Source organism: Amblyomma americanum, chromosome 11 (assembly GCF_052857255.1).
Source record: "Amblyomma americanum isolate KBUSLIRL-KWMA chromosome 11, ASM5285725v1, whole genome shotgun sequence".
NCBI lineage: Eukaryota > Metazoa > Arthropoda > Arachnida > Ixodida > Ixodidae > Amblyomma > Amblyomma americanum.
In genome coordinates, this window is record NC_135507.1 from 109,765,206 (window position 1) to 109,791,721 (window position 26,516).

The 26,516-nt window shown below is 48.2% G+C and overlaps 2 protein-coding genes across 11 annotated transcripts in view; one reads left to right on the forward strand and one right to left on the reverse strand.

Annotated features, from left to right (window-relative positions):
• Window positions 1-26,516, forward strand: part of LOC144110486 (transcriptional activator Myb-like) — a 195,247-nt gene that overhangs the window by 133,596 nt on the left and 35,135 nt on the right. For all 10 annotated transcript variants that reach the window (XM_077643419.1, XM_077643420.1, XM_077643422.1 and 7 more), the window contains 2 exons: window positions 13,581-13,697; window positions 21,647-21,793. In XM_077643419.1, coding sequence (XP_077499545.1) covers window positions 13,581-13,697; window positions 21,647-21,793 — 264 coding nt within the window. The remainder of the gene's footprint in view (window positions 1-13,580; window positions 13,698-21,646; window positions 21,794-26,516) is intronic.
• LOC144110488 (uncharacterized) lies at window positions 6,005-6,925 on the reverse strand. Its single transcript, XM_077643424.1, has one exon. The coding sequence runs from the start codon at window positions 6,923-6,925 to the stop codon at window positions 6,005-6,007; it is 921 nt and encodes a 306-aa protein (XP_077499550.1).

Genomic DNA, 26,516 nt, shown 5'->3' on the forward strand with positions numbered 1-26,516 from the left:
CAGCCAGCACGGTTTCCCTCTTTCTCCCAGCCCCTTGCATGCCCCCGTGGCCATTCCCACACCCCACAACGTTCTCATCACGTGACTCTTACTTGTGCAGCTCCGCACGAAGGTGACCACGGCCAGCGCCGGGCTCGAGATGCCATTTCGGGAAGGTCGTGACTCCAGGGGGAAGCCCATGTGCAGGGGTGCGTAGGTTGGGAGAAGCCCACTTCCAGGGCCGGGCGTATTGGGAGAAGCGCACTTGCGGGTGCGCGGCGTGGCACGGAGTTCGCTATACCAAATATGGGTTGCACGGAATTTCGATAAATGCAAACAAGTTTGCTATACTTTTGCATGGGATTCCCAAGGGGATTTTACAACTGTTCAACATAGGCAGATTGACGGAATAGTAAGCGCACAGGTCAACACACACAAGAGCAGGGGAAGACACGGACTGGCGCCAGTGCTAGTCCGTGCAATGCACGATCTAGCCCGTCAGCAGGTGTTGTTAAACATAGGCAATAATTCGATATATCCGGGATTGACTGTATTCGGAAAGTTTCCAATAAGTGGCCATTTATGTTATAGACATAATTAGGTACATTCTTTTTTTCTTGTGGAACACGTGTACTGTTTTCTTGCAAATTTAATTTTATGCTCCACTGTTCCCACCACCCCGATTTACTGTATTTAGGTCTTCCTGCAAAGCAAGTGAGTCATGGGCACTTTTCACTTCTCTGTACACTACACAGTCATCAGCGATGAGTCGCTACTGTTACCCCAGATAAAGCAGTTTGTTCGCAAAGTTGCTCGTCAGCTCTCTCTCGTTCACCAGAGTCCTGACGCTGCTTCTTCTCTTGTGCCTTCGCTTCAGCGCGTCATCCGAGAACAAGTCGCCGAGACTCTTCCTACTCTGCCTGAATTTCCTTCCGTCCATCCTTTGTCGTAGCCGAAGCCGCGGCACGTTGTAGTTCCTCCACTCCTGTGGCGGCGTCTGTGACTTACGCCGCCGTGGCTGCGCAGCCTAGCCCAATGGCATTTCCACCCAGTCAGCCTGTCCTGCGTCCGGCACCGGTCCCACCAGCGGCCCCGCTTCATCCTCCCTCTTCGCCACATTACAACCCTTGGCGCACACCGGACAGTTGTCCTATATGTTTTTTGTGCGGTTTCCCCGGCCACGTGGTCCGCCTCTGTTGTCGCCGCATGGTCGCCCCTCCAGCGTTTGCATCTTCTGCCGTCTCACCTCAGCTGCTTCGGGCTGCTCCACCTCCGGAAGCGTGCGCCACCGACCAGCGTCCATGTACGACCCGTTGATCCCTGTCCCAACGTCGCTGTTCACTGTCACCTATGCGCCGTCGCCCTACATCCGCTGACGAGGGAAACTAAGTTCTGCAGTTTCCAGAGGCAAGAACTGCGTGCTCTTCGAACAGTTCAAGGCCTCATCGTTCTCCCACGAATATACTAGTGGTTTCTGTCGACGGTCTGTCTGTGTCCGCGCTTGTCAACACGGGTGCTGCTGTGTCAGTGATTGATGAGAGACTTTGCCGTCGCTTACGGAAAGTGACGACGTCATTTTCTGGTTTGTCGCTTCGCACTGCAACCGAAGAAAGGATCGCACCTTTGGCCACATGCGCAGCGCGGGTTGTCATTGCTGACATTTTATACAGTGTCGAATTCTTGGTCTTGCCGTCTTGTTCCCACGACGTGATTCTCGGGTGGGACTTCCTGTCAAAAAAAGAACGCCGTAATTGATTGCGGCCGCGCTGAGGTAGAATTTTCTGCATTGTGTGATGAACTGGTCGACGACCTCCATTTCGTGTGTCCGCAGAAGCTCACCGTCACTGAAGACGGCCATGTCGCTCTGGAGGCTTCAGCACTTGTATCCCTCTCGTGTCCTGCCACGCCGGCCGTCACCGTTTTATTTACGCCGTCTTCTTCCTTTGTCCACCGCAAAAACCTGCCGCTGCTGTTCTCGATGTTCACGGAGATCTCACGAAGATGCTTATCAACAATCCATCTCCTGGATTGTTACCCTGCTACGTGGCGAATCTCCTGGTTCAATTCAACCTTCCCGCCTTCTCTCTGACCTGGATGACCTCCCGCCGTTCCTCCATCAATGCTCTTCATTCCAATTCGGCACCTGATCCATTGCCCGACGCCGCTTTCCAAGCCGCCATCGACGACGTTCTTCCTTCCGCCCACCGGACGCAGCTCTCAGCCCTTCTGCACACGTTTTGCTTCGCTTTCAACATCGGCCACACTCCTCTAGGCCGGACTTCCACCGTTGCTCATCGCATAGAGGCCAGTTCTCACCCGCCTTTTTGACAGCGGCCATATCGTGTGTCGGCAGCAGAGCGCCGCGTGATTAGTGAGCAAGTTGAGGACATGCTACACTGTGGTGTCGTCCGTCCGTCTCACAGCCCTTGGTCTTTGCTGGTGGTACTTGTAAAGAAGAAAGATGGTTGAATCCGATTTTGTGTCGACTACCGCCACCTCAGCAAAATTACCCGCAAGGACAATTACCCTCTTCCCTGCATCGACGATGCTCTTGATTGCCTCCAAGGCGCTGAGTACTTTTCTTCCCTTGACCTACGTTCCGGCTACTGGCAACTACCGATGGCTGCACCTGACAGGAAAAAGCATTTGTTACATCCGACGGCCTCTATGAGTTCAATGTGCTGCCGTTCGGTCTGTGCAACGTGCCCGCCACATTCGAAAGGATGATGGATAACATCTTGTGGAAGTTCAAGTTGCAGACATGCCTCTGCTACTTGGACGACATTGTTGTCTTTTCCGCTGATTTCACCATGCACCTCGCACGCTTACGACAGATTTTGACTTGCCTGACTGACGCCGGCGTGCAGCCGAATCTCAAGAACTGCCACTTCACAGCTCGGAAGTTGACCATATTGGGGCACATCGTCTCCAAGGAAGGCGTTCTCCCTGACCCGGCCAAGCTCCGTGCTGTGGCGCAATTTCTTAAACCTATGTCGCTCAAGCAACTTCGAAGCTTCATAGGTTTGTGTTCCTATTTCCAGCGCTTCGTACGCAATTTCGCGTCGATCATTGCACCACTGACGAAGCTACTTGGCGGAAACTATGACATTCATGATGATAAATCCAGGCGCTCACAAACAACGACACAGAGGGGACACAACAACACAGCAAGGGGACACAGGAATAAGCGCTGTGTCCTCTCTGTGTCGTTGTTTGTGAGCGCCTGGATTTATCATCATGAACGTGCTCAGTTTTCTGCCCTGTTGAAACTGACATGTCTGGCTGGTCGGCTGAGTGCGACGAAGCGTTCACTACCTTGCGCCATCTTTTGACTTCCCCGCCAATACTCAGACACTATGACCCAACAGCACCTACCGAGGTCCATACGGATGCGAGTGGCGTTGGCCTCGGAGCTGTCTTGGCTCAGCGAAAAGATGGGTTTGAAGAATATGTAGTTGCGTATGCGAGTCGCGTGCTCAACAAAGCTGATTCCAACTATTCCGTCACGGAGAAGGAATGTTTAGCTTTTGTATGGGCACTAACGAAATTCCGGCCCTATCTGTACAGTCGCCGGTTTGACGTCGTCACGGACCACCATGCGCTCTGCTGGTTATCGTCTATTAAAGATCCATCCGGTCGTCTCGCTCAATTGGCTCTTCGCCTTCAAGAGTTTGACATCTGCGTCATCTACCGTTCCGGCCGGAAGCACATGGACACCGATGCTTTGTCTCGGTCTCCCATTCCCAGCGAAGCTGCCTGCTCCTCGGCGACAGATCCCGTGCTTTCGCCTCTTACCATCGCTGATATGCCTGCGGAGCAGCGGAAAGACCCGTGGCTTGCTTCCCTAATAGACTCCGTGTCTTCGTCACAAAATGTTGCGCCTTCAAGAACATTATGGCGTCAAGCTCCCTCTGGGACGGCCTTCTATACCGCCGCAACTACATGCCTGATGGTCGGCGGTGGCTTCTCGCGATTCCCCGCCATTTACGATCTTAAATTTGCGCCTCTTACCACACCGACCCTCAGTGTGCGCATACTGGTGTGCTGAAAACATTCAAAAGATTTTCTCAGCGTTACTATTGGTGCGGCATGTACGCCTATGTTCAGAAATTCGTCTGATCTTGCATCGCCTGTCAGCAGCGGAAGACATCCGCTCCTCGTTTTACCGGCCCATTGCAACCACTCCCTTGCCCAGCACGTCCTTTCGATCGCATTGGCGTTGGCCTTTACGGCCCGCTTCCCATTACGGTCTCTGGGAACCGTTGTATTGTCGTCGGCGTCGACCACCTGTCCCGGTATGCCGAGACGGCCGCCCTTCCTGCTGCTACTGCCCGCAAAGTTGCGATGTTCCTGCTGCATCATTTTGTTCTTCGCCACGGCATGCCGCGCAAGCTCCTAAGTGACAGAGGCCGCGTCTTCCTTTCCCACGTCATTGAAGCCCTGCTTACCGAATGTCGCATCGTACATCGGACCACCACTGCCTACCATCCCCAAACTAAAGGCTGACCGAGCGCTTTAATCGTACTCACGGAGACATGCTCACGATGTACGTCGCAGCGGATCAGACCAACTGGGATGCTGTCCTTCCTTTCGTGACATACACGCATACAGCAGCGCCACGCAGTCAACCACCGGTTTTACCCTTTTCTTCCTGCTGTATGAGCGTGAGCCGTCGTTCACGATGGGTACCATCTTACCATATACTCCTGATGCCTCCGAGTGGACGCCCCTCTCTGAATTCGCAAAGCATGTGGAGGAATGCCGCCAGTTGGCGCGCTCTTTTACCTCGGAATTCCAAGGCCACCAGAAGCATCGTCACGATAACGATAACAGGCAACACATTTTTCCGATAAGATCCCTAGTTTGGCTCTGAGTTCCAGGCACACCACCAGGATTGTCGTCAAAATTCCGTACCGAATGCCATGGCCCTTATCGCATCGTCCAGCAATTGTCGCCTGTGAATTACATCGTGGAGCCGCTCAACCCCTCTTCGGACTTGCGCCATCGCGGCCGAGAAACCGTCCACGTCAGCCGCCTGAAGACCTACTATGACCCGCTCCTCTTGTCCTCACCATAGGTCACCAGGGTGGCTTCTCTTCGTTCCTGGGGCAATTGTAGCGAACCGTGACGGCCGCGCCTGATGCCGCATATCCAGATCACTGATGAAGCGCTGATGAAAGACGAAGCGTCGCCGCGCTGCACGAGATCGCTTGGTTTTGGACTGGCCGTCGGCGCTACTCGCCATTCTGCTCGCCGTTTTGTGTCGCCCATCGTGAACTCTTTCTCCTGATCTATTTGTGCACAAACCCCCTTTCAGTTTGTTCATACAATGTTGTGACCGAGTACTTCACCAGGGTGGTCAAATCCTGTTCTGGTGATGGAGTGCGTTGTCGGTTCTGGTCACCGAGATCACGCCGCACCCCAGGCCTGGTTATGCAATTCCATCGACACGCGGAGTTTTTTTTATTTTTTTCAAACCTGGTGGAGAATTGCGCGGCACCGGGATTCAAACCCCGGTCCTCTTGCATGCGAGGCGGACGCTCTACTCTACGCCAGCTGCGGAAACGGAGCTTCAATATGTCTTGGCAGTACTGTAGCACAGGGTATCACATTGTCGATTTTCACTTTTGAGTTGTGTTAGAGCACAGTGCTCATGTTCAAGACTTGACTGTTCAGGTGCGGAAATGGAGCTTTGATATGTCTTGGCAATATAGCACAGCGTATAATATCGCCAATTTAAGTGATAGTGGCTTCCTTTCCAGGAGAAAATTATTAACCTTTTAACCCCCAAAATAATTTTTGTGATTTTTGCCCAAAATGATTGTTGTCAGGCTTAAAACACATGCTAAAGGTGCAAAACACGTACAGACAGACGGACGGGCGGGTTGGGGCGACCGACAGACTGACTCTGAACCCTTCATTCAAGCCACCCAGCCATGACTTGTGAAATTTTACTCGTCTTGATTTTAGCCACCCATTCAGATAACCTTTGCTTGGTTACTTCTGCCCGCTTAAAATCTACTTTCTATTCACTGTCCTTAAACCCCAATGCCTTGGATAAATCATCCCCGCTGCTTTCCACTGTAGGGTGAAGCCCTTTACAGAAAAGTATCAAGTGTTCAGCCGTTTCCTGCTCCTCTCCGCACGCAACGCACAGCGTGTCTATCTCGTGGCATGTGACTCTATATGTCTTATTCCACAAAACTCCTGTCCTTGCCTCAAACAGCAAAGGGCTTCCCCCGCAGTTCTCATAGATAATTTCTTTGGCAATTTCCTGTTTAAAGATCCTGTATGTTCCCAGTGCCGATTTCATCAACATCCCTGTTTTCCACATAGCTCTCTCTGTTTCTTTAACCTTTTTCTTAACCGATAATTGCTGATTTTCCCCCCTACTGCTGTCCAGATATTTGCTTGTCAATTTTCTAGTTTGCTTTCTCCATTTCGTGTCCACATTCGTTATGTACAGGTATCTGAAAACTTTCCTAGCCCACTGCTTTTCCCCCATCTTTCTCAATCGTTCCTCAAATGCTATCTTACTGCTAGCCTCTCTGCTCTCGAAAGACGCCCATCCCATATCACCCTGTACCCCCTGATTTGGTGTATTGCAATGTGCTTCCAAAGCTAGCCTCCCTACGCCGTGCTGTTTAATAGAGAACCTTGCTTGAACATCTGGTCTCATGCACAGGACCGCATTACCGAAAGTCAGGCCAGGAACCATCACCTCTTTCCAGATCCCTCTTACCACTTCATACGTATTGTAATTCCACAGTGCCCTATTTTTCATGACAGCTGCCTGCCTACTAGCTTTATTCATTACATATTTTTCGTGCTGCGTCAGGTACTCAGCACCGTTATTTATCCACACCCCAAGATACTTGTACTCATTCAATACTTCTAGCGTGTACTCCTGTATTCTATGCTCGCTGCCCTCATCATTAAATATCATCACTACAGATTTTTCCTTACTGAACTTGAAAACTAATCTATGTCCCTCTGTACCACAAATGTCTATCAACTTCTGCTAATCTTCCTTGTTGTCAGCCATTAGCACTATATCATCCGTGTATATTAGTCCCTGTAATGGCTGTTTACTCCATTCCCCTTGCTTGAAAAAAGAAAGGTTGAAGGCTAGTCCGCTCCTAAAAGATTAATTACTCCATCTTCCACATCCAATGTGCCCAGTATGTCCCACAAATACTCTTGAATAACGTTGTCGTAGGCTCCCCTAATATCCAGAAATGCTAGCCTTAGGGGCCTGTGTTCCTTTTCAGCAATCTCATTACACTCCGTCAATGAAAACACATTGTCCTCCAACTTCCTTTGTTTCAGGAACCCATTCTGTAGTTCCCCTAACACCCCCTCGTTCTCCACCCAAGCCTGCAATCTATCCTTTATAATCTGCATCACCACCCTGTAAACCACAGATGTCACTGTTATGGGACGGTAGTTACTTACGTCAGCTTTGTCCCCCTTTTCCTTATATATCATGTTCATTCTAATTAATCGCCATTCATCGGGGGCTTTACTATCCACTATCATTTTATTCACTACCTGTATTAATGTTTGCTTAGATTTTGGTCCTAGATTCTTTATCAACATAATTGGAATACCATCTGGTCCTGTCGACGTGCCACTAGGAACCTTCTTCTCTACCCTTTCCCACTCTTTGGTCAAGTGAAGCTATTGCAGTAACCGGTCTATCCTCCGATAAATTATGTGCAACATTTCTTTCTTTCAATTTTCTGGCATTCCTATGTGTTGTATCGCTTCATCCCCTTCTAGTCGAATACCCTGATCTGTAACAATAAACCTTTGCTCTAGCCTAGTCTTATTACTCATTGCATTTAGATGTTTCCAGAATTTGAGCTGCTTTTCTATCCTTTTTATTTACTTTTGACATCCATTGGGCGCCCTTCTAATTTTCGCGTTAATCAAATAGGATGCTTCCCTTCTACATTTTATGAAGGTATCCTATTTTCTGTCTAATTCAACTTCTGGTTCCACCCTCTTCTTGGAGCCGCTGCGGTGGCTAAGTGGTTACGGCGCTCGGCGGCTGGCCCGAAAGACGCGGGTTCGATCCCGGCCGCGGCGGTCGAATTTCGCCTCCATGGTCGAATTTCGATGGAGGCGAAATTCTAGAGGCCCCTGTACTGTGCGATGTCAGTGCACGTTAAAGAACCCCAGGTGGTCGAAATTTCCGGAGCCCTTCACTACGGCGTCCCTCATAGCCTGAGTCGCTTTGGGACGTTAAACCCCTATAAACCAAACCAAACCAAACCCTCTTCTTGGAATATCTGTGTTCCCTGGACACTTCCTGACGTTTCTCTATCGCCCTCTTGACCTCCTCATCCCACCAACTCTTGGGTTTGCGTCTTTTCTCTTTTAGCTTTACTGTCACCTTAGCTAGCTCTAGCTCCAGTAATCGAGTTAATTTGGTATAAGTCCATTCTGTTTCACTATCCTCAAAAACTACTTTCTCAATTTGTTTGGCTGCTGCTTCCAATTGCTTTCCTGAGTAAAAATTCCCCCCTGATTGTTCATCTGGCTTCAGTCCTACATTGGTTTCTCTTCTGAAGCTTAACTTGATACACTTGTGGTCACTACCTAGACTTCTGGAACCATGTTCATCTATGCTCATTACCCCAAATATACTATACATCCTCTGTGACATTAGTGCATAATCTATCGTCGAGTGCAGACTCCCTGCCTCCCATGTTATGAGCACTTCACACTTCTTTGTACTGTTGCATACAACTAAATCATGCCTGTCACACATATCCAACAGCATGCTTCCTGTCGAATCTGTGTACCCATCCAGATCGTCTATATGTGCGTTCATGTCGCCTAATATAATTATCTCGCCCTGTCCTAGCTCGTCAATGTCGCTTGCAATACATTCTAATATTTTCCTGTTTTCCTCTTTGGCATTAGCTCCTGTCCACAGGTATACAAAGCCAAGGAGTGTTTACTCCCCTGCCACTTTTGCTTTTAGCCATAAATGTTCCTTGCATCCCAGTTTAACACTTTGACAATTCATACTTTTATGAATGAATGCCCCAATTCCACCTGCCTTTCTGCTGCCCACTGTTCTATTGCAATATTCCCATGCGTAGTCTGGGTTACAGGGTGGTTGCTCCATGTCTCTGAGATGCGTTTCCACTAAACCATATACCATTAATTCCTGCTGACTTAACTCATCATCATCATCATCATTTATTTTCCCTTAAAGGCCTCAATGGGGCATTACATAAGGGGGGGGGGGAGAAATGGTAATAACGGGTCACAAAGATAGAACACCAATATAAATGGCAAGCACAAATAAGCACAGTAAACGCATTGAAATTACCAAGAGAGTAAATAGGTAAATAAAAGGCATTCTGCAGGAATTGAGGAGAGAAATAAGCAGTCAATAAGTGTTTAAATTTTACTGAGTTGGTTTCATTGACTATATCGTCAGGGAGTACATTCCACTCGGATATAACAGTTGGCAAAAATGAATTATTGAAAGCTTTAGTGCTACCATGAATACGCTGAACACTGTTGCAATTAAACAGACGTCAGGAGGATCTCAAGGGGGGCAGAATAAGGCTCTCACATAATTGCGGGAAATTATAATAAAGTTTGTGAAATAGGCAAAATCTTGCTATCTTACGCCGTGATGACAGGGGGGGTTAGACCAATGGAAGATTTGATATTAGTAACGCTCAGCCGAGAATCATATTTGGATGTTATGAAACGAGCAGCTCGGTTTTGGACTGCTTCTAACGCCTGGATTAGGTATTCTTGATGGGGGTTCCAAATAGTCGATGCATATTCAAGTTTGGTACGGATAAATGTTTCATATGCGATTAGTCTAACCGTGGGCGGAAAAAATGTGAGAGATCGTCTAATGAAGCCTAGTGATTTGGAAACGCGTGCAGCAAGGGACTCGATGTGCTTTGACCAGTTCAGATTACTTGTTATTTCGATGCCAAGATACCTGTAAGATTCAACTTGCGATAGCACGGTCGAGTTTAGCGAATATGCGTAGAGCAAGTTAGATTGTTTCCGGGACACGTGCATAAACTTACATTTAGCCACATTCCACTTCATGAGCCAGGTAGAGCACCAGTTTTGGATTAAGTTTAAGTCATCCTGCAGCAGAGACTGATCACTCTTAGAACAAATACGATGGTAGAGAACACAATCATCTGTGAACAGACGAATGGATGACGAAATTCCAGCGGGAAGGTCATTAATAAAGATTAAAAACAGAAGCGGGCCAAGAACTGAGCCCTGAGGGACTCCAGAGGTAACATTTGTAGCGGCGGAAGGATGACTATCAATGACGGTGTATTGCGAACGATTAGTTAAAAAGCAGTGAATCCATGATAATAATAGTGGGTCCAGAGACAGGCAGGAAAGTTTAGTCATGAGGCGCTGGTGGGGAACGCGGTCAAAAGCCTTAGAAAAATCGAGGTAAATTATGTCTGTTTGAAAGGATGAGTCTAGGTTTGAGTGGAGGTCAGTCGTGAATTCGAAAAGCTGAGTTTCACATGAATAACCAGAACGAAATCCGTGTTGTTTAGAGAATAAAAAGGAATGATTATCTAGGTGCGTTGCAATGTGAGAGTAAATTATATGTTCGATGAGCTTGCATGCAATGCACGTTAGCGAGATAGGCCGATAATTGGACGGATCGGAGTGGTTTCCTGCCTTAAAGGTGGGTACAACTCTGCTTAACTTCCACTCGGACGGGATTTGGCCACTGGAAATAGACTGTGTGAAAATTATTTGTAGGATACGGCTGGATATTAGTTTGGTACCTTTAAGAATTTTGGCAGATATGTTGTCGGGCCCAGGGGCACTTGATACCTTTAAGTTATCTATTAATTTACTTATTCCATCAACAGAGATATCAATTGGCGCCATTTGAGGAAAATTTAAGCTGGGCGCTAAAGGAATATTTGTAACCGGTTCCTGTGTGTCTCTTCCTGCCACCTTGCATGTTAATGAAACATATATTTGAATTAACTTGGCCCTGGAGCTTGCGTCTATTTCTTCTCCAATGGTTCCATCGTCCCTTTGATCTTTGTTCTTCCTTCTCTACACTGGTTCCCTCAGAGCTCAGTGTCCCCCCAAAAAGGCTGTTGCCTGGTGACCTATATACCCACCCTCTTGCCAGTGGCACCACCATAGTGAATGCCATCCTGTGCAAAAGGGTGTGGCCTCACCTCGTACACTTCCCTGTTAACTTCCATCACCCCGTAACTTAGTCGTCCACTCATTAACCTAATTACACGGTTAGTCTCAACGACCCTCCTTTACGTTTCGCCAGCCTGCCTCTGGACCTCTGGGATTGTGCATATGGTCACATGCACACTCTCAGAGGCCTCTCTAAGCCTACGCATCCCCACTTGCAACTGCTTCTCGAGATTCTGGCTCCTCCCCTTCAGCACATCGTTGAGATCAGCATGGATAACGACAAGGTGCTCGCCATCCATGCGGTCCCCTACGACCTCCTGGGATTTGACCATTGCATCCACCATGCACTTCCCTGACTGGGCCTCCACCTTTACCCGCCTGTCCGCCTTCACTCTCGTCATACGTTACGTTCGAGTCCCCGACTACCAGAACCCTCCTGCGCTCTAAACGTTCGCTTCCTGACTGCGACTGTTGCCCTCCAGATTGTGCTAGCGGTCTCTCCCGCCACCGTACGCTACTGTCGCGAATCTCCGTGCCCGTTTTTACCTTTCTGTCTTCCCCACTCATAGCCTGCTGCACTACTGCGCTGTAGGATCGACGAGCCTCCTTTAGGTTTACCCCGCTGACCTCATCCACCACCTGACATTGCTCCGAACCGGGGTGCCCTGCCGGCCGCGACCTGAGCGCTTCCACCTGCTCTTCTAGCTGGGCCCGCTTTTCCCGCTCTTCTTTCAGCTCCCCCACAATTCGTTCCAACTTGTCGGCCTTAGCCCCCTCCCTCTTAAAGGGACTCTGAAAAGGACACTAATAAAGTTGTCGCATGCCAGGGATGTTAAAGCAAAGTAGAAGACTGGGCGTGTTGTTATGTACTCATTGTAAAAGCAGCGCACACAAGACATGGACGACGTAAGGAAACGACAACACAGAGCTCATGTTGTCATTTCCTTAAGTCGTCCCTGTCTTGTGTGTGCTGTTTTTACAATGTTAAAGCACGCCGCTTCACGAATATTGTCCAGCAAGAATTCTTTTAATGCGCTTTTTAGAAGCTGGTCAAAATTTCAATTTCAGTGTCTTCGCGGCTTTCCCTCTCCTCTCATCACTCTTTGCACGCTGGAAGGTCGGCGGTCCTCCACCAGCCCCACCTTAGGGAGCTGATCCTCCTCACCTGCAGGAGCTACGCGCATTATTGGCCGCGGCCACGGTAGCTGTTCAACGTATGAACGAATCTAACCAATAGCCACCTCTCAACTTGTATATGCAGATGCAAGCGACGGAGGAGGGTGCGAGCATGAAATTGTCGCCAAGAAGGGCTCGCGAACTTTCGCGCTTGATTGTGGGTCCTCTGCAGTGTGTAGAAGTGTATTATTTGGCTCAGGTTTTCATGACAACACAGTGTAGTGATTGAGCGAGTTGATGTGCTCCCCTCAGAAGGTGTTTCAGAGCCCCTTTAAGCGACTCTGCGACCTGAGTTTCTAGGTTAATCCGTTTCCCTTGTTCCACCTTCAGGTCCCCTTTGAGGTCCTTAATCGTAGCTGCCCATTCCCTTTTCAACGTCTGAACGGCGTCCTCAAAGCGCTCAAAATAGCACCAACGGTCGCACTCTTGGCACTGCATTAACTCCCCGTCTACCTTGACTTTCCTAGCTTGCCGACCCATCGCCCGGCCGACTACGTAACGTAAAAGCCCGCCAAATTTCCTACACCAAAAACCTTCAGCACTACGTAACGTAAAAGCCCGCCAAATTTCCTACACCAAAAACCTTCAGCACTACGTAATGTAAAAGCCCGCCAAAATTCCTACACCAAGAACCTTCAGCACTACGTAACGTAAAAGCCCGCCAAAATTCCTACACCAAAAACCTTCAGCACTGCATAACGTAAAAGCCCGCCAAAATTCCTACACAAAGACCTACGGTGCACACACCTCCGCTAGCCTTCTTACCCCTAACACAGTTTATAATATACTGCACATCTCCAACCAAAAATTCTAATTTTAACCCACGGTTTAAAACTACCGCCCCTACAGCATGTACAAGTGCAAATGCCAAAAAACACTTAGCTTCGGACGAAGTCGCTGGAGCTCCGAAAAAAGCGTCCTCCTCCGACGGCGTCACGAGCCAATGGACAACTACCGCCCCCTAGTGTTGAAAATTGCAAACAACACAATTGCTGATAGTCTTTGGGGGTGGAAGCAATGCAAGCGTAGGGCCGGACAAGTGTGACTTATCATTGGTGATATTGGTGGCGTTGGTGGTCAAATTTAAGGTCAGCCACTGCAATTAATTGTGCACAGCTTTAATCCACAATTGAGGCTGCATGCAGGAAGCCCTTCTCGTTGTCATACCACCACCTGCTGATGAGGAATCTTAAAAGGGGGGTGCCTGCCAGGTGATGAGCTTGTGTGGACATTTGCTGCAGCCGGAGACCCCGTCCCTGAACCTGGATGACATTGGCGACATCCTGGGAAGCGTGGGACAGCACCCCACCAGGTTCACGGCTGTCGGGGAACTGCCCAAGAAGCGGGGAAACAAAGAGGTGGGACTCTGTTAATCCCAACTTCCCATTGATCCAAACGAGTGTGTGAAACCATTGCCCTCAAGTGGAACAAATTGTCAGTCCCGTTTGAGTTTCAGTTGTCGAGAGATGGTTCCTTTCCAGGAGAAAGGACTTGTTAAAGTCAGTCACTGCAATTAGTGGGGCAGACACACCCCTCTTAGCACTTTTTTTTATTCATGGACCGATTTACACATTTTCACTGTGCATTATCATGTGCTGATACCAGAATTGCAAAATGTTTTTCTTCTGCAGCAGGCAGTTTTTGATACTGTTCAGACCATTTATAACGTAACCGCTTATAATGTGGTCCCGCATTATATGCAGCTTTTTGTGACAACCACTTCGCTTCCCATAGAGTTCAGTGTATTGGTGTACTGCTTAATACGTGGCAGCGTGTAACCGAAGGCCGTATATAGTTAGGCGGACTGACGCAGGCCTGTGTGTACCGGCAGGCACGAGGAACGTGCTTTCCAGATTGCGCAAGAAGGGGGCAACAGGCAGGGCGGGGGATCATTGTCAGCGTGGTTCAAGGCAGGAGAGGATAGAAAAAAACAGAATTCGCAAAGCAGGTGTTTTTTTTCTCTCACTCTCCGATGCACCTCCGTTGGGCACACTGATTAGACAAAACTTGAAAGCACATGATGGCACAGCCTGACTGGAGCATACTGGAGCTGCGGCCGTGGCGAGCGCATAACATGACGCTGCTCGTACCACGCGCGCGTGCGGCAGCATCTTGTCACGCCTGAGCCCTTGAGCGAGATATGTGTCGTCACGTGTAGGCAAGTCAGCTGACAACTTGAGCAAGTTTACCAGCCTCGGCTGTTTTCAGTTCCGATGGCGTCTGCTCCTCCAAAAGCCAGGAAACGGCAAGCTTTCGAAACCAAGCAGAGCATTGTGAGGAACGTCGAGAGCGCTTTGAAAAAGGCTACGGTAGCAAAGAAGTATGCTGTCGCCGATGTTACTGTGTCCGCCATTTGGAAGAACAGCGACAAGTTGCAACAACAGCTGCAGGAAGACTCCGCTTTGCTTGCAAGGAAGCCAATTCATGCGTCAAAGTACGAAGATGTCGCCCCTTTGTTTGAACGGTTTCGCGAGGTCCGGGCCTAGGGCATTCCTGTTAGTGGCTCGATATTGCAGGCCAAGGCCAGGTGCCGTGCAAGCATTTTGGGGCATGATGGTTTGAACCCATTGAACGGTTGTATTCAGCGTTTCAAGGACTGGCACGAGATAAGCTCCTCGTCATCATCGCCTCCCCGAAGGCGTTGTGTGTGAAGTAGCCACCACAGATGAAGACATCATAGCAGCGGTGCGCAGCGCGATGAGCCTGTATACGAAGATGAGCCCGATGAAGTGAGTGAAGGTGCAGCAGAAGTTTCATGCAAAGATGCTCTCGACTGCTGCAACAAACCGCGCCTCTACTGTGCTCAGAGAAACCTTAGCGAGCAAGCACTAAGTGCTTCACTGTTTTTGAAGATGAAGCCATTAGCAACGCAGTTCAGTCGCAGCGCCAGGCTAAAACAACTTGGTTCTTTGACTCACTACGATGCTTCGACAAAAACAAAAAGGTGAGATAAACTTCTTTGTTGCCTGTTATTGCAGTGTTGTGCGTCTGATGCATTGTCGGGTGCGCTTTGAAAGGTAGGCTGGGCATTCTGAAAATTTGAATGCATAGAAAAGCTATATTGTGGTTACAGTGCAGTACCGCCTATAATGCGTATTTTCCCGACTCCCGCAGTATGCGTTATAAGCGGTATATGCTTTATATCAAAGAAATTAAGCCTTTTGTTTGGAGGAAGCTTGGTTAATAAACATGGAACCCTGTGGAGAAGATTTCTATTTGCAAATGATCTAGAGTCACCAAGGATTGCAGTAAAGCATAAGTGAACATTCTAGGGCAATTTGGACGAAAGTTACGGCTGGTCAAACTTGACAGAGAAAAAGCCTGTGTATTTATCTTTCTAGCCTAAGCAGAATTATAGTAATAGCTGATATATCACTCCTAGAAAATTCTGAATCTGTCAAAAATGCAGTTTTCAGAAATCGGGGGAAAAACTTTTTGGCACATCTTTGTGGCACCAAGGCTAACCAGAAATCACTGAAGTGATTTCTGGCTGGTTTCTGGTGTGGACACAAAATTTCTCGTCAACAAAATCTTGCTTGAAATGAAATTGGCGGAAAACCAATGGCATGGTCAGGAGGCTGGTAGCAGAAACAAGTGCCTTTGCAGCACGACCTCCCCTAAGTTGCCAGATAAATTGAAGCATGCTAGTGTATTTCACAATGATGCTCTGATCGCAGTCAGCCCCTAAGTATTGGTAGATGCTCTTTGCTTGTATCATTACCGCAAAAGATTGAGAAGCAAGTTTATTTCGTCAAGGTTTGAGATTCCACACGTTGCAGGACGGTGTTTTGCGACCACTGTGGCAGCTGAGAAATGGAAAGCTTGATCTATCACGCAGTTGCTACTAACAAAAGCTACTTAGATATCACTTCAGTCACGATTATGCTGCCTGTACATGATAGGAATCGCCCTGAGAAGATCCACGTTCACTCCTCGCTGTCGCAACAAATACTGCTGGTTGTGCTGTTATCTGGCCATCGCTGAGCGTCGGTGCTGATTCTAGTTAGCAGGATGTGACAATGCAGCATACTCATCGCTGAGCATCAGATATATACCTTTTGCTCCCTTTTAGGCCTACGAGCAATATTGTGCCCTATTGAGCACTTTGCGCCTGACGGCCCTCGCTTGGCCGTGACAGTGGAATGGCACGACCAACTCAGAATGGCACCGGACTGCAAGCGGTCGAGGCTGCCGGCCAACCAAAAGTCTTCATTTTGGTCACGTGATTGTAGAAAGCAATAGCAGCGTGTTTTTCACTCGGTTTTGTTCCTTTGTTTACCGCTTACACGGCTAACTCATGGTCGCCAACCAAAATATGGCAATAGCATGAATTGTGACCTTGCAAACAAAACTGAAATGGTGACGGCAGAGCGCGTATTTCTTGATATGCAGGCAATCAATGTTCAATGCTATCTGACCTCAGTTTGAAGGATCATGCGCATGGATCCACGTCTTCGGAATGCCGTAACATAAGAATTAGGCTATGTTTTTCAATGGAATTCTTGGATAGCTGCGGCAAGACCTCAGGATCGTGAAAAAGGAAAGATAAAAAATCCGATTTTTTTTACTGATTTTCAGCTCTGAACCCTTAATCCACGATTAAGACTACAAATGTTTTGCTAGGTTACATTTTCCATTAGAAACTTGTTGCACTGCAGTGCGAATTGACTCACAGCATCATCCATAGTGAAGCAGATATGTGGGCACCCTGCACAGGACCAGCTGGAAAGGGTCCATTTTCTCAGTGCCAGCAGCCTGCCTTTTCAAGCCCAGGCACATGAAGTTGCGTTTTGGAAAAAGAAATTGGAGGAGACACTTAGCTCCTCTTTAAGGGTATGATGAGATAGCGTAATGGGTTAAAAAATGCCCGTATATGCGGAATTGGTTATTCTCGGCTTCACACATAGATCCCTGGGAGTCCTCATACCACTCTTGGCCCAGTAGTGGAGCAGTTAAGCGATGCGCCACCGATGGGTCTTGTGCAACCAGGTTGCTCTTCCTGCGTGACCAATCTTTCATTTAACTGCCACAAGGTCGCGTGAGCCAGGTGGTCCACCTGGTTGCTTCTCCGGGGATTTTCTGCACAAGGGGAGCCTTGCCTTAAAAGGGGCGGCAGCATACAGCTTGGCTTTTATTCATCGCACCTAGCTCGCAGGTGCATTGGTGAGAGAAACATTCTCCACTGGTCCAAGCTGGCTGCTGGGTTGATCCTGACGGGGCAGGGGAACCATTGAACCTCTCGTCGTCGGCACTTGGCATTCAGTTTCAATACAATACAATGGCACTTTACTTACATCATTTTACATGATGCAGGAGGCCTGCAGACAAGCTGCCAGAGGCCAGCTTGACAGGGCGTGTACACTGAATATATGCACAGCAGCTTTTGTCACAAGTACATGAAGAGTACAGTGTACATGTACATCTCTATATGAATTCCGCGGGACCCCGAAAAACATTCGTATCATTCCGAATTCATGTAACCTAAAAAAAGCCAAGTTGAACATGACAAGTTTCTCGAAGTTCCTTATAGCGCTGCAGAAAACAATGACACAGGAAGAAGTACACAGGAAGGGCGCTGACTCCAACTAACTTTAGTGAAGCTTCCACAACCTGCATTTATACACAACGAAGGACCAGAGCGCATGCGGGTGAAATATTTCTGGTAGATTAGGGAGCGCAGACTGCATGCTATCGTCTATTTAATAATCTGTATTCGCTGTCTCGCAGGGAAACTGATGTGGTGCTGACGCACGTGTCGCCCCTTTGTTTGATAAAAAGTGCTTCGGCCAATTCGCGTGCTAATCTATCCTTACTTCTGCTTAGAATTTTGATACGTTCAAGTCGTGGCTCACAGTTTTGGTCACTTAATTTAGTTGGAGTCAGCGCCTGTCCTGTGTACTTCTTCCTGTGTCCTTGTTTTTTGTAGTGCTATAAAGAACTTCGAGAAACTATGCTTCACCAACTAGCCCCACAACGTGTTTTGTTAATTGAACATGAGAATGAAACACAGTTTATTTGGCTCTATTATTCTCAGCCAAAAAAAGTCAGTAATACAGTTGAACCCGATTACTCGGTTAGATTTAATTAGTGTTTGTATTGAATAATCTCTGAGCACTGTGAGGCTACACTGTGAGTGTGTAGGAAAATCTACAGCTATGTCACATCCGATGGATCGGACTTTGGGATACAAAGGGCAACTCAAGAAGCTGGCTTTCCCTCAACACATCTCCGGAGGTTAGCTTTCCCGCATGTACCTTTAAGTGCTGTGGCATTACGTAGCACACGCAGACCAATGATGGCAGAGTTTTCATGATGTAGGCACCCAGCCAACCAGAGCACATGTTATAGCACGTTCGCCAGTTGTGCCTGCATTGTCACACAGATCGCACATACAGTGCATTCAGCTGCCATCGCCAATTTCACATGGTTTTCGTTGTCTCTGTGTGAACACAATAACTGCTGCGAAACGGCAGAACGTCCCCCTTTCCACGAAACTGGAAATTATCAAGTAAGTTAGATGAGGTGGGACGAAATCCTAAGTCGCTGCAGCGTACAAGATTCTGAGAAGCACGCTGAGCACCATTTTGAAGAATAAGGCTGACGTTAGGACTAAAGCGGAAAAGAGACCCGGCATGAAAGCAAATCTCTGTGATGCTTGCAGAACACGCTTTCAGTTCTGGTGACCTGCAGGCCCAATCGAAGGGCGTGGGTGACCTACAAACTTGTTGCCAGGTGGCTGAAATCTTGGAACAATGATCTTGTCGGCCTCATCCTAGACAACAGCTATGCCCACCGCTGCAGTGGTAGTTTCAGCAGCATTGCACACTGCAAAAACATGCACAAGGTTGGTTGTAGGAAACGTCTGATTGAACGGCTTCTGCAGAACCCAAGGATTGGAAGAGACCCAAAAATCTACCTATTTGATCGCTCTTTACACGATCATATTAATCATTTTAACAATGACAAAGTTCTTAAAGTTTTTCGTTTTATGGACGACTTTTTAATTGTTTTAAACAACCTCTGCCCCATTTCTAATGAGCGAACACTACAGTGTGTTCTTGATGATTTTAAACTACATGGCAGAGGGCTCAGTTTTACCTACGAACTTCCAGTCGAAGGGATTCTTCAGTTTTTAGACTTGAGGCTTATGTTCAGGGAAAAGCACGTCTGCTGGGCGTATTCTCCCCGAGCACAAAAAGAGCTCTTGCCGTACGACTCCTCTCATTCGAAAATAGTAAAGAGAGGCATAGCAACTCTCTGCTTGGATTTGGCGCTAAGGAAGTCGTGTGTCCATGAGATGCAGGCAAGTTTTGAGCAACAATTGGGTAGGCTGTTTTCAGCCGGCTTCCCTGGGTCGGTCGTGATGGCAGTCGCGGAAACGCTCCTCAAGAAAATGAATCCTGGTAAGCGCACATCTGCAGCAAAGACTATGGATGGTCAGCAAAAGCCGGAAGTGGTCCCGTACCTGCACAAGGTATCCCACAACCTGAAAAAGGTGGCTAATAGGTTTGACGTGCCTATGGTTTTTTCAGCCCCTAAGAAACTTGCTCAGCTGAGCCGCCGCATTACTTGCGAAGACAAAAAAAGGGGCTGTCATAAGAACCACGAAAAACGGTTTGTGCAGTGCGCTATGAACGTCGTGTACAGGATTCCCCTGTCATGTGGCAAGGTGTACATCGGCCAGACAGGGCGCTGCGTAAACGATCGACTCCGGGAGCATGCTAAAGATATCTACAATAAGGAACGCACGAATTTAGTTGCCCACTGCATTGCTTGCACCAAGTGTGAGCCACGGTTCCGGAGTGCTTCAATCCTTGGCAGAAGTTGTCAAAAAACTGCCCGTGAAACTTTGGAAGCTTTCTTTATCAGGAAAGGGGGTCAGAACTGCGTTAGTGACACGTCTGTCGTTTTGTATAATGCTGAGATCAATTTCCTATCGCGTCATCTGCTGTGATTCCAAGTTCCTTGTTAGGTAGCGCTGGCGCAGGCCAGATATGTATTTATATGCCTCGATCTTTCTTCAATAAAGCAGTTGTCAGTAGCGCCCGTGCTCGTCTTGTCTGTATCTCGTCCCGTCCTTTGCGCTAAAAATATGCCTGTAAAATCCGAACACCAACTAGCCCAACAACTCACCCTGTTGCTTATGCTAAGTGGGTCGTGGAATGATGTCCAAAAGGAAACTTTACACAACTGCTTCCAACGGTCTGGTCTCTGCTGTCCCAGAGACCTCTTTGTTGGGTAAGCTCAACGAAGCCGTCACGGGTCTTGATGATTTGTAGAACCAGTTGTCCGAATTTCCTGGTGCTATTTGTGATGCAGCAGCTGTAGGCAACTTCCACAGACGGCAATGTTGAGACTGCAGGAGAGCTTGCAGACAAATACATCATTGCTGATGTTGCAGATAACCAGGGCACCTCTGATGTGAATTGTGACAAGGACTTGAGAGAACCTGTGCCTTCAATGTGCTCCGTGCGCTCAGCATGGTTTGTCGCTATTGTGCGTCGATAGAGGCTGCGGTCTCAGCTGTCTATGATGTTGAAAAATGTGCTCTCTCAGGCATTGAAGATGAAGAACCATTCATGATTCTTTTGCTCTATAATCTGCGTGCAGTAAGTGGCGATTGTAGAAATACATTTTTTTCTATATCAATGAGCTTTTGTGTTAAATATACTGCTACATTTGTATTGAACTCATAGACTTTTTTTTTTGCAGGTTCGATATATGCGGGTTCGACTGTGCTTGCTTGCGCCTTCTTGGGTTTGATTTGGCCAATAAGCCCTGCCGGATAAGCATAAAACTGTGCCGCAGTTTTGTTGCTCAGGCTGCCGATGCTTATGGTACAGCACAAAACATCAAGGGCATTGAGAGTTTACGGTCCTCAGCCCTCAAGTCGCAACGTGGTTGCTTGCAGTGATGAAGTCATAAGAAGTTTGAATGTCCAGCGTCGCCTAGCCTTCAATGGCCAACTCTTTATAAGACTCTTTGCCAATCAGCAGTGCGGCCAGTGCCTTCGTAAATCCACATTTGTGAAAACATTGCACGATTGTGTTTGTGGTCACACTGTCCCAAGACATGGCCAGAAAATGGAGAGCGTCTAGCAGACTAATCCGCAAATTCTCATCTTTGCGAGTAATGTGGTGCTTTACGCTCCAAATTATTCCAGAGGTGGCTTGACATGTTTGCAGACAGGAACATGAGGGTGATATTGTTTAATGTCACTTGCCTGGGGTGGGCGAAGCACTGATTGACTCAGAGAAACTTTTCTGTTGGGCATTGTGGCAACAACATCAGCCCTCTTCCCATGCAGAACCTGTCACCCTCCAAGCGGGTGCGCAAGGCCCTCCACGAGACCTGGTCCACTCCCGGTGACATTGCGGTGCCTGGCCTCACGGTGGCTGCGGCGGCTGCCCTGCCGCCCCTCGACCCCGAGTCGTTCATCCTCCCCGAGACGCCTGTGCGTTTTCCTTCCCAGCTTGCAGCCACGCGGGTTGTTTCAGGTTGATTGAGAAGGTGTACAGATAGTGCTCGCTCTGTTTCCTTTATTCCACTGGTCGATCTGGATTGGGTCGCCCTGTCAATCGGAATTGGGTCACTCCAAATGAGCACCCCACTCATAATCAACCAGTGGAATTTGCCATAAGCCCAAATGCAAAATGACAGCCCAGTGGCAAGGGATTTCCCTGTGAAATCGTTAAAGGATATCCCCGGGAAGTGTGGAGAAACTCCTGCGGGCATGCCAGCTTTGCATGTTGATCGAGCAGCTGCACAAGCCCTCCGTCGCTGTAGCTCCTGGGGTTTTTCAGGCATGAACGATACTGCGGCAGTCGGACTGTAGCAACGGACGATGCCAGCTTTTCTGCCTCCTGAGCTCCTTAACGCTTTCACGTTAAAAGACCAGCCACGTGCCAGTCACTGTCCAGACCGGCAAGTATCTGGGCTTAGGTTGCAGATGCGCAGCCAGCAGCCGCAATAGTCGCAGGGTGGTAGCGAAGCCCAGAAAACAAAGCTATGCGGCGACAGGGCGTCTCCGATCGACACGGCCCCCTCCGACTGCATCCATGTTAACCAGTTGGAGGGGCCGGATTTTCATGCAGCACCGCAAACCTGACTCATCCAACTTCGGTTGCCGCTCTTTTGCACATCAGGAGTGCCGGAACTAGACAAAAGTTTGAATTAACCGAATTCAAAAGAAATTATGGTACAAATTAAACGGGTTTAAAATCCATTGAAAATATAGCCAGGCAACCAAAATTTTGGAATTTGTTTGAATTAACTGAAAGTACAAATTAGCCTAGTTTGAATTATAACGAGTCTACTGTATATGCAAAGAAAAATCGTATGACACCACCCAGAATGCTGTACAACAAACATTTGCTCACAGTTTTGGTACAACTGCAGTCGGGAAACCTGGTGCCCCACATTGAGGTCAGCCAGTGAGGGGTATATAAGACGGAACAGAATTAATGATTGTCTGAAATGGTGGTGTCTGGCTTGCTGTGTGTGTCCTACGGCTGCTTGATGACGTCCCCTATAAAAGCGAATGCTTTACTAGGCTATGTCGGTGATTTCCCGTCATCAAAACGTGTCCGCAGTCATTGTGGGGAACTAGAAAGAGAGAACGTCTAAAAAGTGGTTATAATCGAAGGAGGATGATGTGAGGATGCGGCGCGAAAAATTTGGTGACGATCAGATGAATAGTTAATTAATTAGAGCCGTGACGATCAGAGGAATAGTTAATTAATTAGAGCCAAAAATGTGCAAAAAGTGGCACCAAATTCGAAGTGCCATATGTGTAGTACCATGTGACTGGAAGTGTGGGCGGAGCCAATGCGCGGCGCCAAATTTGAAAGTTTGTAACGAAGCGTGGTGGGAATTAGACAAATTGCACAAATTCTCATGCAAATAGGGGCAATAGAGGCAAAGAGGAGCAAATAGAGGTGACGAGTGCCGAGGAGGCGTCAAAAATGTTTCAGCAGTCACTTGACCAGGGGCCGCATGGAACGTGGGGAAGGTGATTCCACTCCACAAATCAGGTAACAAGCATTCTCCACTAAACCACGGGCCAGTTTCTCTCACCAGCATTCCTTGTAAACTTCTTGAACATGTCCTGTTTTCTCACCTTGCTAATCTCATAGAATCGAACTCTTCTTGCGATTTCAACACGGATTCTGAAAATCATTCATGTGAATCCCAACTTGTATCCTTTACTAACAAGTTGCATGTTATTCTTGATCGTAATTCAATAGCTGACTGCGTGTTCATAGATTTCGCGAAAGAGTTTGATAAAGTATGTCATAGCTTACTTTGTACTATACAAATTACAGCAACTTTACCTGGACCTAAAGATTCTAACCTGGCTTGAAGCTTTTCTTACAAACCGTCAACAGTTTGTTTCCATTTATGACCTCACCTCAGATTCAAGTGTTGTTCACTCCGGTGTTCCGCAAGGCTCTGTGCTTGGTCTGCTTCTTTACCTTATTTACATTAGCGACCTACCCTCCTGCATTTCATCTCGCATTCACCTATTCGCCAACGACTGCGTAATATTCAGGGAAATAACATGCGATGGCGACGTACCGTATTTACACGATTTTAAGTCGACCCTCCACTTCACATTTCTGAAAAAAAAACACTTGGAGGTCGTTTAAGCTTGGCCTTTAAAAATAGAACGCGATAGCACTATCCTCCGGCCTCCGCTTATCGCCAGCCGCTATCATCTGCCGCGCGCGGGACCGACTATGGGCACATTCCAAAATTAAAATGTATTAATCACTGGACTACTCGTCCTCACTTGCGCCGTTGTCCTCATTAACGCCGCCGTCGTGATCGCTGCTGAGGTCCCACAGCTCGTCATTCTAACATCGTCGTGCAGCGAAATCTCGCACTTCGAAAACAGCCACATCACGACATCGTGCAGAACAGCTGAAAATTTTGCCTCGCTGTAGCTGCCACACCTGATCACCCATTGCAAACGTCGAACTTGCGGCCCGACGCGCAGTTGTTTGTTTCTTCGGTATAAAGAATGACAGCCATCTCGAATGTAGCCGGTCGCTTACCGGACCCGGAGCTTAAATGACGAAGCACTGCATTAAAAACATGTGAAAAGCGGCCGGCAGTAGTCAAATATGCCAGAGCCAAAGAGAAACTACGCGTGAGTGGCGTCGGCTCTTCCGTCGCCTACCGACACTCCCCGGCGTTGCTGCATTTACGAGTGGGGGTGCCGCCGCGATTGGAACAGGGGCCCTTCCATCAACTATCGGTGCTCCCTTGAGCGCCGAGTGCGCGGTTGAAAGTAAACAAAAAAACTTTCAGGTCGCCTATTTTGCGGCGGAATGCTCTGACCGTGACGTGCAAACCTGGGCCGTCCAGCAGGTCTCGGCGGCTCTTGAGCGACAAAGGCCTCAGATCCTCCGCTGAGTTGCCGCCTGGGCCCCCGTCACGGCGCCATTAGGTCATGATGCCATTAGGCCATGACGTAAATAAAGTTGTTCCTCCTCCTCCTCCTCCTCCTCCTCCTCAGGTCGCCTATTAAGAGTAGAACGTGAGTGCGTTATCGGGCCGCTGCTGCTTATCAGCAGACACAATCTGCGGCCACATGTGGGGAATGGACTGGTGCTGGTTTGCTGCTTATCGACAGCCACCATCGACAGCCTCGTGCGGGGTGGGGATGCCGGTTCTGCGCGTTGACGTAGAAGCTGCTCAAGGCCAGCACAAAGAGCGATACAACGGAGCCGCGCAACAAAAATCCAACCATGCTATAGCATGCCTGATATCTCGTTTGTCTCGCCTGCCTTTGTTTATGGTGGGATGCTTTGGTTTCGATTTTAAGTCGACCCCCCCTCACATCGGGTTTTCAAATTTTCAAAAATATGTCGACTTACAATCGTGCAAATACGTTACTATTGCTTCTATCCAACCTCGACTCCATCTCAACCTGGTGTAAATCTTGGCTAATGGACTTTAAAGGGACTATGCAATAAATTAATTGAGATTACGTAAAGCAGACGAGAGATAGGCATTCGATCACTCGTCACCCCAGTGCAAGAATTTTTGAACTAGCATCAATAACAGCGAAGATATAGACGGTTAAAAATTGCGCTCCTCCTCTCCTCCCTCAACTCATACTTGAGGAGCACCAGAAAAAAATAAAGAGAACAGCTCTGAGACTGGGCCCCGCCCATGAATACGTCATCCGCTGACGTTTATTTTGCAACTTCCGGTTGTCGCTCCTAGCCCCCCCAGCAGCAGCGTCGGCGGCGTGGTGGCATCTCTCCGGTCTCTTCTCCTTCCTGGATTGCGGCGCGCGTCGGGTTTCTTTGCTTGTCATCTGTGGTAATTAGCAGTAATAAACCCGGACCTCAAGGTGCGACTGCTCGCTTTTACGGCCGCGGTGGGCATCGAGCCCTATGCGTGCGCACGAAGAGCCGTGCGAGTGGCTCCGGAACTCTCGACAGAAGGAGGCGGCAGAGGAGAATTGAAACCATATGCACGAAGGCAATGCCCTGGCTCGCGCGGCGGCACGAGCAGATGATTTTCACGGCTACCGGAAATGTACCCGTGATGTCGTAGCTGCCGTGGCTTCAGCGAATGAGAGCGTGTTGTGGCCTGGCGACGTCTTTGTTCCACGATTTTAGTTCCAAAATCGGTCACTACGAGTACATCAATCGGCCCGCGAATTTTGAAAAACACGGTTTTTAAAAGTTCATAATAAATTGCCGGCTCAGTTCTGAAGACTCATACTTGGTGTGAATGCTTCTTAGCATCATTTCTAAGCATTGAAAACATTTAGAAGTGACTTTTTATTCGTTGCATAGTCCCTTTGATGTTAACAAGTGCGAATTCATGCGTGTGTCTCGAATGACTAATAACTTGCTCTCTTATCACCTTATCGGCTTGTCTCTAGACTTTGTACATTCTTATAAATACCTCGGTGTTCACATTACTGATGACCTTACCTGGACTGCTCATTTTACACATGTCAACAACGCCAACAAAACTCTTGGATATCTTCACCGTAACTTTGGCAAAGCGCCTTCACCTCTGAAGCTTTTACTGTACAAAACACTAATTTTACATTAACTTGAATACGCAGCATCAATATGGGATCCTTATCACCAGAACTTAACGCACTCAATTGAGATGGTCCAGAATACAGCTGCTCGATTCATTCTCTCTAA